At 48.4% G+C, this 17384-nt stretch overlaps 2 protein-coding genes across 2 annotated transcripts; both read right to left on the bottom strand.

Moving 5' to 3' along the window:
* Positions 1-312: 312 nt before the first annotated feature.
* Positions 313-2385, bottom strand: LOC311619704 (sodium-dependent phosphate transport protein 2B-like; the record flags this gene model as incomplete). Its single annotated transcript, XM_084878248.1, has 2 exons — positions 313-2153; positions 2259-2385. 2 exons carry the CDS (start codon positions 2383-2385, stop codon positions 313-315), a joined length of 1968 nt encoding a protein of 655 aa, XP_084734374.1.
* Positions 2386-11546: 9161 nt separating this feature from the next.
* Positions 11547-13619, bottom strand: LOC311619703 (sodium-dependent phosphate transport protein 2B-like; the record flags this gene model as incomplete). The annotated part of the gene is made up of 2 exons (XM_084878247.1): positions 11547-13387; positions 13493-13619. The coding sequence occupies 2 exons, from the start codon at positions 13617-13619 to the stop codon at positions 11547-11549; spliced, it is 1968 nt and encodes a 655-aa protein (XP_084734373.1).
* Positions 13620-17384: the final 3765 nt, after the last annotated feature.

Below are 17384 nucleotides of genomic sequence, written 5' to 3'. Positions count from 1 at the left end.
GCCCTGCCCTGCCCTCTCATATTTCACTCAGAAGGAAACCTTTAAGTAGGTCTTATTTTTGGAGGATGTCTTATTTCCGGGGAAATATGGTACTAAAAAAAATTCACTCAAATGAGAAATATGCCAAAGAATAAAATACTATAAAAATAATTTTTATTTATTATATTTGTAAACTGTACATATGTGGACATTTTAAAAATATATATAACAATACAATTTTTGCATTCTATGACAATTTTTGTTGCTCCATATAGACCAAATTTTTAATCAAGAACCCCTCCCCCACGTCAATGGTGTCCGGATTTACCAATGTTAAAATCTGCCCAAGGAGATGGTACCAAAGGACTCGGGCATCTGGATCCAGGTGTCCTCCTCCTCTTCCGGCTCCTGGCAGCACTTGCTGCAGCTGCAGCAGCAGCTCCTCACGCAGCAGCCGGTGGCCAGGGAGAGGGCGGCATCCCAGGGCTGCAGCGAGCGCAGGCACAGGGGCAGGAAGCTCCAGGTCCGGAGCACCTCGGGCAGGACGCGGGGGCAGCGGGCCTGCAGGAGCTGGAGCAGCAGCACGAGAAGGATCACCAGGATGATGGGCGCCCCCACGCCCACCAGCGCAGGCCAGCCAGCCAGCGAGAGGCCGAACACGGACAGCGGGAACAGGAAGAACAAGGTGACCAGGTAGAAGACGGCAAACCAGCGGTACTTGGCTGAGAGGTCGCCCAGGCCCTTGGCCAGGCGGATGGGCAGGCGGCTGAACGGGACTGGATACCACAGAAGGATCCCCGTGATGTTGAAGAAAAAGTGGCACAGGGCGATCTGGAGCGAGCTCTTCAAGGTCTTGCCTGGACTGGCCAGGGCGGCCATGAGAGCGGTGGTGGTGGTGCCGATGTTGGCCCCCAGCGTGAGCGGGTACGCCCTCTCGATGCTGATCACACCCACCGCGATCAGCGGGGTCAGAGTGGACGTGAACACCGAGCTGCTCTGCACGATGAAGGTCATGCCTGCCCCCACCAAGATGGCCAGGTAGCCGGTCAGCCAGGAGAAGGGGAAAGGGAAATCCGTGTTGATGGTCTTCTTGATGACAACGGCTACTTGCCCCTTAAGCGCAGAGGACAGGAGCTTGACGGTCATGACCAGGCAGCCACAGAGCACCAGCACGGAGGTGACCAGAAGGAGGATGCCCACAACCACGTCCGGGAGGCTGGCATTCACGAAGAGGTGCTGGCACTGGGCGATGTTCTCCCGGCGGGTCACGTTCTTGATGGTCCAGGTGTGAAAGCCGTCTGTCCAACAGAGGTCGGGCGAGGTGCAGTTCTGGATCGAGGGGACGGTGACATTCATCTGGGTCACGCGGGTCAAAGTCTTGCACCAAATCTTGATCAGGCTCTTGTTCTCAGCTGCTGGGTCGTTCATGGCAATCCGGTTGATAACCTTCTTCTCCAGCTGGATGATGAGCTTTGTGAGGGGTTTGGTGATAACCTTCAGCAGTTCCGGGGCATCTTCTCCACTTTGGAAGTGGAAGGACTCCACCATCAGGTTGGTCAGGGCCTCCAGGAAATGGGTGGAGACCTCCACGGGCAGGAGCACCAGCACGGAGAGCCAGTTGAAGAAGTCATGGACGGTGGCCCCTGCAAAAGCCCTTCTGAACACATCCCGGTCTCCGACCTGCATGAGCACCACCAGGGTGTTGGTGATGGAGGTCCCGATGTTGGCGCCCATGACGAAGGGGATGGCAGTCCGCACCGACAGCAGTGAGGAGGCCACCATGCTGACGAGGATGGAGGTGGACGTGCTCGAGCTCTGCACCAAGGCGGTCACCAGCACCCCGATCATCAGGCCCGCCAGGGGGTTGGACATGATGGAGTTGTTGCTGAAGAACTTCCCGGCCATTTTCCCTCCAACCAGCTGGAAGGCGCTGCTCAGAACATCCAAGGAGCACACGAACAGGTAGAGGAAGCCCAGGAGCAGAAGGAACCTCCCGACCCCTTTCAGGATGGACAGAATCTTCCCTTTGATGTCTCTCTCCGACCACTTGGTCCCCTCAGGCTGAAGCTCGGGCAGCTCCCAGGGGTCTTCGACGTGGGTGGGCTCATCCATCTGGGTGGCGGTGGAGTGGTATGGCTGAAGCTCAATCTTGGTTTCAGTGGTCCCCGCACCACCTGGCCAAACAAACAACAAAGGTCAAGGAGAAAGGCGAGGGATCAGCCTGGCGTCTCTTGGGGTGCCCACAGGAGGCCCCTTGGGGTTGGATGAGTGGCACTTACCTTTGTTGGGCTTTTTTCCTTTTCCATCTGTGGGAGGCTGTTGGCTGGTGATGCCTCCCATGTATTCATCTGGGTTGGGCTGGGCTGTTTCCGCCTCGGGCCAAGGAGCCCTGGTAGCTCTGACCATCTTCCAAGAGGCTGAAATCCTCTCCCTTCTGTTCTCCGTGGAGTCTGGGTCCAGCAGGCCTTGGGAGGCTGCGATCTGGAAGAGCTGCTCTCTGAGGAAGGAGAAGCCAGAATGAGCTAGGAGACAGAGTTCACTGTAGTATGTGAGCCTTTTTATTGTAGTAAGCCAGCTCCTCCTTAGTGCGGGACTCCCTAAGCCTATTATTGCAGCCCCCACCTAGAGTGGATTAGATCCTGTCCTCAGGCTTAGAAATCTGACTTTGGGGCTTATTTTGGGGTTGTTCAAAAATTTTCATAGTACGCCAAAATAGTATTGTAATGAGGACATTGGCAAGACAATTCTAAAACTCAAGTGGAGGAATAGTGCTGGAAACCAATCATCTTCTCACTAATAGAAAGATCTAAAAGGCTGGTCAACCTTGAAGCTCTGAAAGGTCAGAGCCAACTACTCCCTATCTGATTGAGACAAGGGTAACTGAGGCAACTTCCCCATCTTGTAATCATTTAAATCCTTACTGATATGATTAACCGCTTATTACCTGCCTAAGGGCTATGAGTGTTTCCCAAAGCTGCTTAAGGGTAATAGGTGGATCCCATAGCAGCCTCAATAAAAGGGTTAGCAAGGCCAGAGCCTAGTGGTAATCTTCCCACTAGAGGTTGACTCCAGCCTGGCTCCCATTTTCCCAAATTAATTCTTTTCCAGTTTGTCTTCATTTCAGTGTGCGGCCTTCTCCAGAAACCAGACCCTGAGTGGGCCCTGAACCACGTGGGTCCTGTTAAGGGATCCCACAGAATAGAAAAAGCAAGCATAAGGGGAAAAGTTCAGAAGAAAGAACTGAGATGGAACAGGCCCTGACAGATATTAAAACATACTAAAAGACCGCACTTATCAGAACAGTAGGCTGAAAGCAAACAGAAAGGAAAAAAGGGTGGGGGAAGAGGGGAAGACAAATAAAACCCAGTATGACAAAAGCCTGAAAGCAACACGATGGATTAATTGAATAAAATAGTCCATAAACAGTCCCTGCTAAAATTTCATAAAGAAGGCATGTCAGCCCTAGCTAGTTTGGCTCAGTGGACAGAGCTCAGACCTGTGGACTGAAGAGTCCCAGGTTCGATTCCAATTAAGGGCACATGCCCAGGTTGTAGGCTGCAGGTGCGGGAGGCAGCTGATCAATGATTTTTCTCATTGTTGATGTTTTTGTCTCTTTCTCCCACTCCTTTCCACTGTGAAATCAATAAAATTATATTTTTTTTAAAAAAGAAGCACAACACTATTTTTACCCTTTGGCCTAGTCATTATCCTACAGAGAGACCCACATCAGGAAAAGATCTAAAATGTCTGTAAAAATATTCATCATATTTTCAGGCTTTCAAAACATATATGATAATAACCTGAAAGCTTATTGTTTCATAGAAGAGCAAATACCTTCCATTGGGAATTCAAGCACCCTTTTCTCTCTTGTGCTGGCTTGGTTATCCTTATAGCTTATGTGAGTGAGTGTGAATATGCATTGAGTGTGCATGAGGGTGTGTGGATGTGTGTGAGGGAACAGGTGAGAAGGAGGGAGCATGAGTGGGTAGGAGACGTGGTCTGGGCAGCCCCTATGAACCACTGTCCTCCCTGTGAATTTCAGCAGAGGAACAGCTGCGGTCTGCTCTTCCGAAGGTGCTGTGGCTTCTGCCACACCAACACCCACACACGTGCTCAGGACCGGTTTGGTGCTGCCGCCGTGGTCTACAGCCACTCTGGACAGGGGTTGCCATTATGAACCCATGTAGGGTGACGAGGAACAGGATTAGCCCAGCAGCCCTGGGGCAGCCAGGAAGCCACTCACAAGCATTAGCCAAAGAAGGAGCAGTTATGTTTTATAAAGTTAGCCCGGTAGTCTGAACTAACCACAGAACTGGTTTCTGAATCCCATGCCACTGGCTTCCCCCTTGACCAGCCTGACCCTTTGCGGCACACATGCCCTCCTAAAGGGGTGAAAAACCTATCCCTGTTGGGTGCGACTGCTTGTTAGTCATGTTTGCAGGGAACTTACATAAAGGATAGCTGTCCTAGAAATCCTAGTAATTCTTTTTTAAAAAAATACATTTTATTGATTTTTTACAGGGAAGAAGGGAGAGGGATAGAGAGTTAGAAACATCGATTCAGCTGCCTCCTGCATACCCCCTACTGGGGATGTGCCCACAACCAAGGTACATGCCCTTGACCGGAATCGAACCTGGGACCCTTCAGTCCGCAGGTCGTGCTCTATCCACTGAGCCAAACCAAATCGGTGAGGGCATCCTGGTAATTCTTGCCATTTTTTCAGTGTTCCTGTTTGTTCTAAAGCATTTACTGCTTTTATATTGGGATGATATAAAGAACCCAATCTAAATAAATGAAAGATAGTTTTGTTTTTAATCATGAATTGCTACCCTCCTGGAAGGTTAAAGGAAACCAGCCAAGAAATTGAGTGATGGGAAAAGTAAAATACAGGAATATAAACCTCTTTTCTTGGCGATTGTGTTAGGTAAGCAATGTAGTGACCTTTTTAACAGAATCCTATGCAGGTTTCATCTCACTAGCTCAGTATCTTTATAGCTTAAGCCTCATGATCATGGGCTGGGGTAGCCCAGCCTTTTGTTTGCCTGCAAACTTCTCCCTAGTGCAAACTTTCCTCTGCACTCAGATGTGTGACACACAGCCAGGATGTGGGCTTTGGTTCTGTGTCCCATTTGGGTTTTAGAGCTCATGAATGGGGACTTTCAAAGGTGGACATACTGTGTATGTCTCTGGCTGGTGGCTGCCATTGCCTTGGGCATTGGTCCGTCCATCTGTTTTGTCTCTGTCTCCCTTTCTTTCTCTTTTTTTCCCCTCCAGACATCTGAGAAGTGCTTGGATTCCTGTAATAAGATTATTCACAAAAAAGGAAATGAAAATGGTTTGGATCCTATAGTAGTAGTACGGGTTGCTAGTTTCCAGGAGATTCTTATGCTTCCTTCACAAAGCTCTGAAATTCAGGGACTTATGATTGAGCAATTAAAAGGGAGGTCAGCACCAAGAACCAAACAAATGTATTGTATGAATTTTGTCTCCTATCCACATCTCATGAATAAATACAGCAAACAAAAACGTTTGTTATTGGTGCTGTGTTAGGTTGACTGCAATTAACTTCCCAGCCCTTGTTGTGCTGCAGTTTGTACCATTAGTGTACATGGCTGGCTTGACTGGGTGAGGAGAGGGGCTGGTTGGCTGGTGTTCAACCTGCTGGCTAGTGAGTCCTGCATTGAATTGATCCTTAGGGGGATATACTGATGTCTTTATTAAAATAATGAGTTTACTGTATGTACACATGAAAATATCCCTGCACTTCTCCCTTTATTTTTGGTGTTTCAAATCAGAACTGGAGCTTATTTTAATTGAGCCCGATATTTGCATTATTCTTCCAATGTAGTTAAAAAAAAAAATCATGTGGCTTTTATTCCTCCACTTCCCCTTGAACTTTTAAAAGTTAGACAAGCTGAAACTGGTTTGGCTCAATGGATAGAGTGTAGGCTTGGGGACTGAAAGGTCCTGGGTTGGATTCCGGTCAAGGGCATGTACCTTGGATGTGGGCATATCCCCAGTAGGGGGTATGCAAGAGGCAGCTGATCAATGACTCTCTCTCATCGATGTTTCTAACTCTGTATCTCTCTCCCTTCATCTCTGTAAAAAATCATTAAAATATATTTAAAAATAAAAAATAAAATAAATAAAAGTTAGGATCAGAGGAGGATCCAAGATGGCTGCACAGGTAAACACCTAACCCCAGCCGCACACAACAATTTCAATGGAATACAACTAAAATATAAAATGGACAGACATTGCCACAGCTACAGGTAGTTGACTGACTGAAAATTCTACAACAAGACGGAAAGAGAAAACCAGAAGGGAAATCAGAGGAGCTGAAAAAGCCTAAGGTACGGAGACATGCTGTGCATGTGCGTGGAAAGGACGGAGCCAGAGAGGAGGAGAAGCCAGGTGCCTGCCTGGCGTTCCCTAGCAGGAAGGAAATAAAAGCCCTGGGCAGGGGGAGACGGGGCTGTGAGGCACAATCCCAGGGGAGCGGTGAAAAGTTGAGCCCCCGGAGTCATGCACATTGCGTCCAGAGGACGGAATGTTGATTCTGATGCTGGATTGCCCTGGCAGGAAGGAAACAAAACCTCCAGCTGTGCTGAGCCCCATTTTCGACTGCTCTGAACCCCAGTTCTAGGCCAATCCCTGGGGACCCAGGTCAAGCAGAGGGAGACAGGGCTGTGAGGCGGAGTCCTGGAGGTGCGGTGAGGGACAGAGCCCCCGGAGTCGAGTACATTGCACGCAGAGGACAGTCTGTTGACTCTGTTGCTAGACTCCCCGAGGGGGAAGGAGAAAAAAGCTCCAGATTGGAGGAACGCGACGAGGAGCAGGAGTCCCTGCCGGACACCGGCCAGCCAGGCGCCGGCAAGGAGCCAGGCGACGGGTCCCCTGGGGGGGGGGTGGGTGCCCCTGGGCCTTCGACCGCTGAGCGCGGGCCATGGAGCCGCGGCCAGGGGCTGCTTCCTGGGCGGCGACAATCCTGGCAACAGGCTGAAGCCGCGTAGGAGGCTGCGGAGAACAAAGGGGTGTGGCAGGCCAGCCTGCTGATCTACCAGGACGAGGAGGAAGAAACCGAAGAAGTTTTCAATGTGAAGAAATCAAGTTATAGCAAAAGATAGTAAAATTACTTAAGAAAGAATACAAAGATGATCTTGAAAAATCGAAGACTAAGACAGAACTCAACTCAGCAGCCAACATTGCAACATAAATGTGTTTAAAAAAAAAAAAAATGGACAGAATGTTGGAACAGCGGTGGCCAGACCCAGAGTGGCCAGGCCCAAGGCAGTGGCAGCCGGGCCCGGAGCAACCAGACCTGGGGCAGTGGCGGCCAGGCCTGGGGCAGAGGCGGCCAAGCCCAGGGCGGCAAGGCCAGGAGCACCCAGGCCCGGAGCGGCCAGGCCCAGAGCAGCCGGACCTAGAGAAGACAGGTCAGGAGCAGCCAGGCCCAGAACAGCAGCAGCCAAGCCCGGAACATCCAGGCCGGGAGCGGCCAGGCCCGAAGCATCCAGGCCCAGAGCAGCAGCAACGAATCCCAGAGCAGCCAGGTTGGGAGCGGCCAGGCCTAGAGTGGCCAGGCCCATAGCAGCCGAATTGGGAACAGCCAGGCCCAGAGCAGCCGGGTCGGGAGCAGCCAGGCCCAGAGAAGCAGCAACCAAGCCCGGAGCAGCCAGGTTGGGAGCAGCCAGGCCCAGAGCAGCTGGGCCCAGAGCAGCCAGGCCCAGAGCAGCCCCAACCAAGCCCAGAGCAGCCAGGACGGGAGTGGCCAGGCCCGAAGCAGCCGGGCCCAGAGCAGCCGGGCTCGGAGCAGCCTGGCCCAGAGCAGCCGGGTCTGGAGCAGCCAGGCCTCGAGCAGCAGCAGCCAGGCTGGGAGCGGCCAAGCAGGGAGTGGCCAGTCCCGGAGCAGCCGGGCCCAGAGCAACAGGGTGGAGAGCATCCAGGCCCGGAGCAGCAGCATCCGGGCTGGGAGTAGCCGGGACCGGCGCAACCGGGCCCAGAGCAGCCAGGTCAGGAGCAGCCAGTCCCAGAACAGCAGCAACCAAGCCCGGAGCAGCCAGGACAGGAATGGCCAGGCACGAAATGGCCAGGCCCATAGCAGCAGGGCCCAGAACAGCCATGTCAGGAGCAGCCAGGCCCAGAGTAGCCGGGCACAGAGTAGCTGGGTCGGGAGCAGCCAGGCCCAGAACAGCAGCAGCCAGGCCCGGAGCAGCAGCAGCCAGGCCGGGAGCGGCAGTGGCCAGACACGGAGCAGCTGGTTGTGGAGTGGACCAGAGCAACAGAGGCCAGGCCTGGAGCAGCCAGGCCCGGAACAGCTCGCTCCTCTCCTGCCCACACCCCAGGGCTGCCTCTCAGACATGGCTGGAAACTTTAGGGGGAACTTGAGGGTCTGCTGAATCAAGTGATGAAGGCTTAGATCTGGATGTGTTGAGATAGTATTGCTCGGGTGTTGATCTGTGAGTGCCTTGTGTGGGGTCTGGATGAGGTTGGTTGATCTATTTGGAAATGTCTTTTGTGTGAAGTGTATCCTTGGGCATGTGGAGGTATTATTGATTTGAGAAAATGCTAAGTAACTGATGTACTATCTGAAAAATTTAAAGTTCTGAAACTTTAAGGACTCTTGCCAAAAAGAGGTTTTAAAGCTAACACCTTAATTTTAATGGAGAAAGGTGAGGACAAGTCCTTCCCACCCAGAACAGGTAATCCAATTCCAACCAACAGCTATCTTTAAACAATGTGTTCATTTACATTTGAATGGCTACATCTTTTGATAGCCTAAGGGTAAGTTTACCTGTAAACAAGTTTGCTTCTCAATTCCCAGGGCAGAAAAAACAAGGTTTAAAATTATTAGATTTTAAAATTTATTCTTAACCGAGACCGGTTTGGCTCAGTGGATAGAGCTTTGGCATGTGGACTGAAAGGTCCCGGGTTCAATTTCTAGTCAAGGGCATGTATCTTGGTTGTGGGCACATCCCCGGTAGAGGGTGTGCAAGAGGCAGCTAATCGATGATTCTCTCTCATCGATGTTTCTAACTCTCTATCCCTCTCTCTTCCTCTCTGTAAAATATCAATAAAATATATTTAAAAAAATAAATAAAATAAAATAAAATTTATTCTTAGAAGTGTTAAAGTTTATTAATTAAAACAACAACAACAACAACAAAGGAGATTGAAAAACCTGATGAACAATATTAGCTGTTGATTGTAGTAGAGTATGAGATATGGGAGGGGAGTGGACTGACAGTTCTCGGTGAAAGGAGGAGTGGTGGATGTGGGAAGAGACTGAACAAAAACTGTGCACCTATGGATGAGGACAATGGAGGGTGGGGAGGGGGCGGAGGGTGGGGTGGGAACATGGTGGAGGGGGGAAGAAATGAGAAACCTTTGTAATAATATGAACAATAAAGATTGATTTAAAATAAATAAATAAATAAATAAATAAAAAATAAAACTAAAAAATAAAAGTTAGACAAATTTATTATTTCAGAAGTAGAATCAGTCCTTGCAGTGTTGCTTATTTGGTAAATTTAGCAGTGTTTTTATAGAAATGAGGACTTTCTGCATATTGTGCTTCATAGGAAACATCGATTTAGTTATCTTTTTTTGGAGGGGTGTGAGGGGGAGAGTTTCATCATCTTCATTTTTCCCTTCCCACAACGAGTTAAAAAAATACAATCAATACAGGTACAAGCATCCAATCTGTAGAGTGCAAAGAGGGCCGCAGCCCCGCACGGGCTTAGCTTTCATATTTACAGGGAGGCATGTGCAGGGCTAACAGAGGCGTGTTGAAAAGCCAGCATCACAAAATACAGAGTCTTGTTTCCCTTGACATTTCCAAATAAGAGCCCCACTCAAGTCCTGCTACCATTACTATATAAATTATAAAAACGCTGTACAGGTGCATGGCTATAAATATGGCATAGAAATGCCTGTTCTTTAGGGAATTGGTATCTACACGAGGAAAGGCCAGAGGAGGGCTTGGTGTGGTGTCCCAGCTTGTCATGACGGTTGCACTGTGTCATAGCTCCCCCTTCCTGGACCCGGCTGAAGCTTCCTCTCCAGGGAGAACTAGAGGTGAGAAGTATGGAGGGCAAAGTGGTAAATACAGCTGGAGCTCCAGTAGGCACAGAGGGCCTGTGGGGCAAGAAGGAGCACACCCCTTGGACCCACAGACACACAGGCGGACCCTGCTGACACCTGATCTCAAGAGGCAACAGGTGGGTCAAACTCAAAGACTCAGCAGGTAAAATGCTTGGACTTGCCAGACGTGCCCAGGGGAGGGGGCCTTGGGGGGCAGTGGGAAGAGAGCAAGGCCCATGCCTGTGTCCTCCAAGGCCTCCTGTCCTGAACTGGCCTGCTCTGGGGAGAGGGCGCCTGGCAGGCAGCCGCTCTGGGTTGCAGCCAGGCTTTGGTGAAGGAGAATTTTATCACAATGAGAAAAGCATAAGTGTGGGCATCTTTGAGAACCTTCCGTAAATTCCTCCCTTGGGACTTCAGAAGATGGTTACGTCTGAGAATACGTCCCATCGGCCAGCCCTTCTGTGGACAGGAGTGGGTGGATGGGCGGAGGGGATCCGTTATCTAGCCAGGTGTCATTGTCTAATTCTTTCTGCACCTTCCTGGGAGTGGGAGACCCGGGGAGCTGGGGCAGAGCCAGAGCGACCAGGGAGGCTGACACATTCACAATGGGGTGCTGGAGTCAGAGCTGATGTTGATGCCATTTCTCAGCAAAGTGGAGAATGGCCTTGCAGAACCAAGGAGGGAGCAAGGGAGACTTGGGGCCCCTCCTCCTGCCTCAGGGCAGCCCCTACAAGGCTGTGAGGCTGGAGGTGGTGTTTGTGTTCAGGGTATCCTCTTGGGACTTGGGTAAGGTGACCAGACTTCCCTCTTTTGGTGGGACAGCCCCCATTTTTAACAATTTGCCCCGTGTCCCGCAGAGTTTTTAAAAAGTCCGATTTTTGGAAAGAATGCACTAAAAGCTAGGGAACAGCTGGAGAACGGGAAGGGATTATAGGGTTTTCGGCGGCCATGTGGCTACTTAGCCAGGATATGAGTTTTATATTATTTTGCTAATTTTTTAATGTTAAACTTTAAATAATAATAAAGATTTTTATTGTTGATCAAAGTTGGTATTGTTTATCAGTTGTTAGAATTGTGGAATACACGCTGTCCTTACCAGGAACTAATGCTACAAGTGAACACGTTTTTTTCTACGGTAAATAAAGTGTGGATATCAGAGAAATCACAACTAAGTGTTGAGACTTTGAAAAGCATTTTATGTGAGATATAATTTTACAAATTCTTGTGAAAAATTTCCTGACCTTTTAAACGAAAGCAATCTACTTAAAAAAGAATTCCTTCAAATGAGAAATATGCCAAAGAATAAAATACTATAAAAATAATTTTTATTTATTTATATTTGTAAACAGTACTTAGGTTGACATTTAAAAATATATATAACAATACAGTTTTTGCGTTCTATGACAATTTTTGTTGCTCCATATAGACCAAATTTTTAATCAAGAACCCCTCCCCCACGTCAATGGTGTCCGGATTTACCAATGTTAAAATCTGCCCAAGGAGATGGTACCAAAGGACTCGGGCATCTGGATCCAGGTGTCCTCCTCCTCTTCCGGCTCCTGGCAGCACTTGCTGCAGCTGCAGCAGCAGCTCCTCACGCAGCAGCCGGTGGCCAGGGAGAGGGCGGCATCCCAGGGCTGCAGCGAGCGCAGGCACAGGGGCAGGAAGCTCCAGGTCCGGAGCACCTCGGGCAGGACGCGGGGGCAGCGGGCCTGCAGGAGCTGGAGCAGCAGCACGAGAAGGATCACCAGGATGATGGGCGCCCCCACGCCCACCAGCGCAGGCCAGCCAGCCAGCGAGAGGCCGAACACGGACAGCGGGAACAGGAAGAACAAGGTGACCAGGTAGAAGACGGCAAACCAGCGGTACTTGGCTGAGAGGTCGCCCAGGCCCTTGGCCAGGCGGATGGGCAGGCGGCTGAACGGGACTGGATACCACAGAAGGATCCCCGTGATGTTGAAGAAAAAGTGGCACAGGGCGATCTGGAGCGAGCTCTTCAAGGTCTTGCCTGGACTGGCCAGGGCGGCCATGAGAGCGGTGGTGGTGGTGCCGATGTTGGCCCCCAGCGTGAGCGGGTACGCCCTCTCGATGCTGATCACACCCACCGCGATCAGCGGGGTCAGAGTGGACGTGAACACCGAGCTGCTCTGCACGATGAAGGTCATGCCTGCCCCCACCAAGATGGCCAGGTAGCCGGTCAGCCAGGAGAAGGGGAAAGGGAAATCCGTGTTGATGGTCTTCTTGATGACAACGGCTACTTGCCCCTTAAGCGCAGAGGACAGGAGCTTGACGGTCATGACCAGGCAGCCACAGAGCACCAGCACGGAGGTGACCAGAAGGAGGATGCCCACAACCACGTCCGGGAGGCTGGCATTCACGAAGAGGTGCTGGCACTGGGCGATGTTCTCCCGGCGGGTCACGTTCTTGATGGTCCAGGTGTGAAAGCCGTCTGTCCAACAGAGGTCGGGCGAGGTGCAGTTCTGGATCGAGGGGACGGTGACATTCATCTGGGTCACGCGGGTCAAAGTCTTGCACCAAATCTTGATCAGGCTCTTGTTCTCAGCTGCTGGGTCGTTCATGGCAATCCGGTTGATAACCTTCTTCTCCAGCTGGATGATGAGCTTTGTGAGGGGTTTGGTGATAACCTTCAGCAGTTCCGGGGCATCTTCTCCACTTTGGAAGTGGAAGGACTCCACCATCAGGTTGGTCAGGGCCTCCAGGAAATGGGTGGAGACCTCCACGGGCAGGAGCACCAGCACGGAGAGCCAGTTGAAGAAGTCATGGACGGTGGCCCCTGCAAAAGCCCTTCTGAACACATCCCGGTCTCCGACCTGCATGAGCGCCACCAGGGTGTTGGTGATGGAGGTCCCGATGTTGGCGCCCATGACGAAGGGGATGGCAGTCCGCACCGACAGCAGTGAGGAGGCCACCATGCTGACGAGGATGGAGGTGGACGTGCTCGAGCTCTGCACCAAGGCGGTCACCAGCACCCCGATCATCAGGCCCGCCAGGGGGTTGGACATGATGGAGTTGTTGCTGAAGAACTTCCCGGCCATTTTCCCTCCAACCAGCTGGAAGGCGCTGCTCAGAACATCCAAGGAGCACACGAACAGGTAGAGGAAGCCCAGGAGCAGAAGGAACCTCCCGACCCCTTTCAGGATGGACAGAATCTTCCCTTTGATGTCTCTCTCCGACCACTTGGTCCCCTCAGGCTGAAGCTCGGGCAGCTCCCAGGGGTCTTCGACGTGGGTGGGCTCATCCATCTGGGTGGCGGTGGAGTGGTATGGCTGAAGCTCAATCTTGGTTTCAGTGGTCCCCGCACCACCTGGCCAAACAAACAACAAAGGTCAAGGAGAAAGGCGAGGGATCAGCCTGGCGTCTCTTGGGGTGCCCACAGGAGGCCCCTTGGGGTTGGATGAGTGGCACTTACCTTTGTTGGGCTTTTTTCCTTTTCCATCTGTGGGGGGCTGTTGGCTGGTGATGCCTCCCATGTATTCATCTGGGTTGGGCTGGGCTGTTTCCGCCTCGGGCCAAGGAGCCCTGGTAGCTCTGACCATCTTCCAAGAGGCTGAAATCCTCTCCCTTCTGTTCTCCGTGGAGTCTGGGTCCAGCAGGCCTTGGGAGGCTGCGATCTGGAAGAGCTGCTCTCTGAGGAAGGAGAAGCCACAATGAGCCAGGAGACAGCGTTCACTGCAGTATGTGAGCCTTTTTATATGTAGTCAGCCCAGCTCCTCCTTAGGGTGGGACTCCCTAAGCCTATTATTGCAGCTCCCTCCTAGAGTGAATTAGATCCTGTCCTCAGGCTTAGAAATCTGACTTTGGGGCTTATTTTGTGGCTGTTCAAAAATTTTCATAGAAGGCCAAAATAGTATTGTAATATATTTTTTTAAATTTCAACATGAGTACAATTTACAAATATAATAAATAAATAAAAATTATGTATAGTCGTATGTGTCACTTTCAAGGCAGGAACTAGACTTTTTGCTGGCACAATAAAATATAAATAATAGGAGTCCTTTCTGCTAAATTCAAGAAAGCTTATGTATTTATGAAATAAATAAATTAATTAACTAAATTATTTGACTATCTGATTTGTAATGACATCACTTGTTTAACTAGCTTACTAGCACACGAGGTGTATCAATTATGCTTTTGAGATGAATCTATTTGATGCATGTAATCATCTGTTCATTAATTTTCATTGCTGAATGGTAATCTGTTATATGAACATAAACCATTTTATTATAATAACTTGCAGAACCTTCTATAAACTAAGCATATGCTTGTTCTCATGATCAATTGATCATACCAACATCTTATAAGGCTGTTTAAATATGGACTAAGGGAGAAGTTGCAAAACAGGAGGATTAGGTGCTGTAGACATTTTAGTCTTTTGATTTTCTTGAAGATTAGCCTGACATCTTTTATACCACTTCCACTTGGTTGGAAATTGCTTCTCTTCATGTTCAAAATAGGACTTGATAGATCAGTTAAAAAAACAAAAAAAACCCAAACCAAAACAAAACAAAAAACAGTTTGTGACACATTTAAGGTCTCCTGATGCTCTTTGGTTAAATATTTAGTCTCTTCCAGGGCCCAGTAGCAAGTAGAAGCTGTTTCTCATTGAAAATTAAGAAGATGTGGTTTTGCTTTTGCTTTTATTCTGTGGTTGCTTCCTGATCACTTTGAGTTCCTCATTTTAAGAGGCCAGCAGGCAAGCACAGGATTCACCATATTGGCAAAGATAATCATCTCTAATCCTTAGGAGAAATAAAACTTCTGTTACCCAGTGGAGATAGAGGAAGAATATGTCATGAACCCAAATGATCCAATTGTGGGTCCTACAGCATTGCTTTGCCTAATTTTGATGGCAAATGAGTCAGGGTAGCAACCGTGGTCAAAGAATGGCTTGGTGAACAGAGGCTCAGAATAACTGTTTGAATTACCCAACCACATAAACCAACTAAACCAGCAGGGGTGCCAGCCAAGGGTGAATCTGGAATGATCAATAGAGGAGAGAGACAGTGAATGTCAATCATCTCTCCAAGAACAGTTGCAACAGTGAGGCATGCAATGTGTTCCCTAGCTTTGGACTATAAATTCACACAGGAAAAGAGATAAGCCAGAATCCTGGAGAACTTGGTCCCAGATGGGTGAATTTATGTAGGAAGTCCCAACCACACAGTGTGCGGGCTGTTGTGGAGGCTGTAGTGAATCTGTCTGTGGTGAACTCAGATGCCCCACTTGTTTCCCCTGCTGCTTAGGAATGTTGATTGCTGACAACTCACAGCAGAGTCCTTGTATGGCATGGCCATCAGCCAAAGAGAGATGCTTTGCTCAAGTGTATGCCTTCTCCTCAGAGGCAACTGCGTTCAATGACAGCTCAACAGGAAGGAAGACATGCCCAGGTCTTGCCTTAAATTGGGACATCTCTGAAAGGCTGTCCCATTTCCAGAGCTCCTACACGATTGACTAAGGCCTCTTTTGCTATTACATCACAGTTCAGATTCTCCTTCTGCTCAACCATGCTTCACTCTAATAATGTCTTTCTGAGAGCTCTCACTAATACATCTTCTGAATGCAAATCATTCCTTCAAAGCCTGTCCTCTGGGTTCCCAAACCAAGACAATGTCCCACAAGATTTCCATCCCTTTGTTCTTTTGTTTCAGTTTCTTTAAACCCATTTTCCAGTTTACTATTTTCAGCTGCATTCAGTCTGCAGTCCAATACATTTATTAAATTTTAACTTCAGATTTTTTTTTTCATTTATAGAACATTCATTTGATTCCCACCTAAAGATTTTAATTTTCTTTTACATTCTTTAACCTTTGATCTAGTTTGTGTCTCTTTTTCTCTTTTGTTTCTAATGTAAGCACCATTAAGTTTTGGAAAGTCCTTGCTTGCAAACAATATTAGGGCTATCTTTCCTCTCTTTTTCTTACGAGAGCTGGTCATATGTTTCTTGTCTCCACATGTCTAGCAATTTCTTAGTACACGATGGGCGTTGCATATAAATAACTTGTAAGGTTCTACACGAGTTACCTTTCTTTGTTGATAAACAGAGTGAGGTTTGGAGCACATGCATCCCATCAGCCATTAATCAGGGGGCTGGGTTTCAGTTTAGTAAGCCCAGCTCCCCTTTTTGCTTGAGCCCTGCTAATGCTTGCTGGGCAATTTTTAAATTCTAAGTCTGGTAGATCTTTATCTCCTCAGGTTTGGAAGACTGTAGAAAATTCAGCTATGCCCTTCAGACACCTTGGCCCAGCTCTCCAGCCTCCTAACTCACATTGCTTGAAACTATGGCGGATTCTTCGAAGGTAAGACTAATGGAATGTCTGAGTTAGGCCACTTCCACAGGACTTCTGGAGATTTCACTTTGCCTTCCAGAAGCTTTTGGCCTAGTCCCCCAGATTCCTGTAGAGATCCAGAACTTCGCAAATGTTTTGTGAGGAAGAGCAGTTGTGCTTTTGAAATTCCTCAGGTTTCCAGTTTGTCACACCTGTCCTGCAGAATACTGTTTCCCTAGTTCCCCTTTTCTCTAGTCCAGGCCCTGACTGATAAGCCAGAGCCTCCCCAAGCGCCCAGCATCAGAAAATGCCTGCAGGGGAAAGAGAAAAAACACTTGCTCACATAAAAGAGTTTGCGGTCTCTGGAATTTTAATGTTCTGATGTTCTCAGATGGTTTAAAAAGATATTTATAATTTATCTGGCTTTGTACAGTTTTGCAGCTAGAATGCTTTCCCTCCCTGACCTATTCTGCTCTAAAACTGAATTTTCCTTGTCATTAGTTTTTAACTCCATTGATTATACATTGTTAATATTATTGTTGTTTGGTAAAGTCAAGCTTCCAAAGATTTATTTGTATGTTTGCTATTTTTTTATCCTCAAAAGTCATTTTTACATCTTAGCTTTTCTTTTTGTATTAATTTCTTTCTCCTTCAAGTAAATTATTTAGAAGTTCCTTAATGAGCATTTGTTGTAGTAATACTGTTTTAGTAAATGCTTGCATAAGATTTCCATTAATTCATCCCAGTTCTTCGAATATGGTTTAATTGGATATACACTGTAAGTTATTTTTTATCTGTACCTTAAGATTTAATCCAACTCTCTATTACCTTTCATTTTAAGAAATATATTGTTGGTCTAAATGTAAGTTCTTTCCTTTCTGTTCAGCTTTTAATATTTTCTTTTTAATATTTGGTATTCTGTATTTTTGGATGGGTCTGACTAGATTTATTATTTTTATGTACTTGAGATGATTCAGTTTTCTGAATTTAGAATAGAAATCTATTAGCAATTCTGAAAATTTCTGTTATGTCTAA

This window comes from Pipistrellus hanaki (genome assembly GCF_964339955.1).
Source record: "Pipistrellus hanaki genome assembly, chromosome: 3".
Lineage (NCBI taxonomy): Eukaryota > Metazoa > Chordata > Mammalia > Chiroptera > Vespertilionidae > Pipistrellus > Pipistrellus hanaki.
This window is presented reverse-complemented; position numbering and strand designations above follow the sequence as displayed.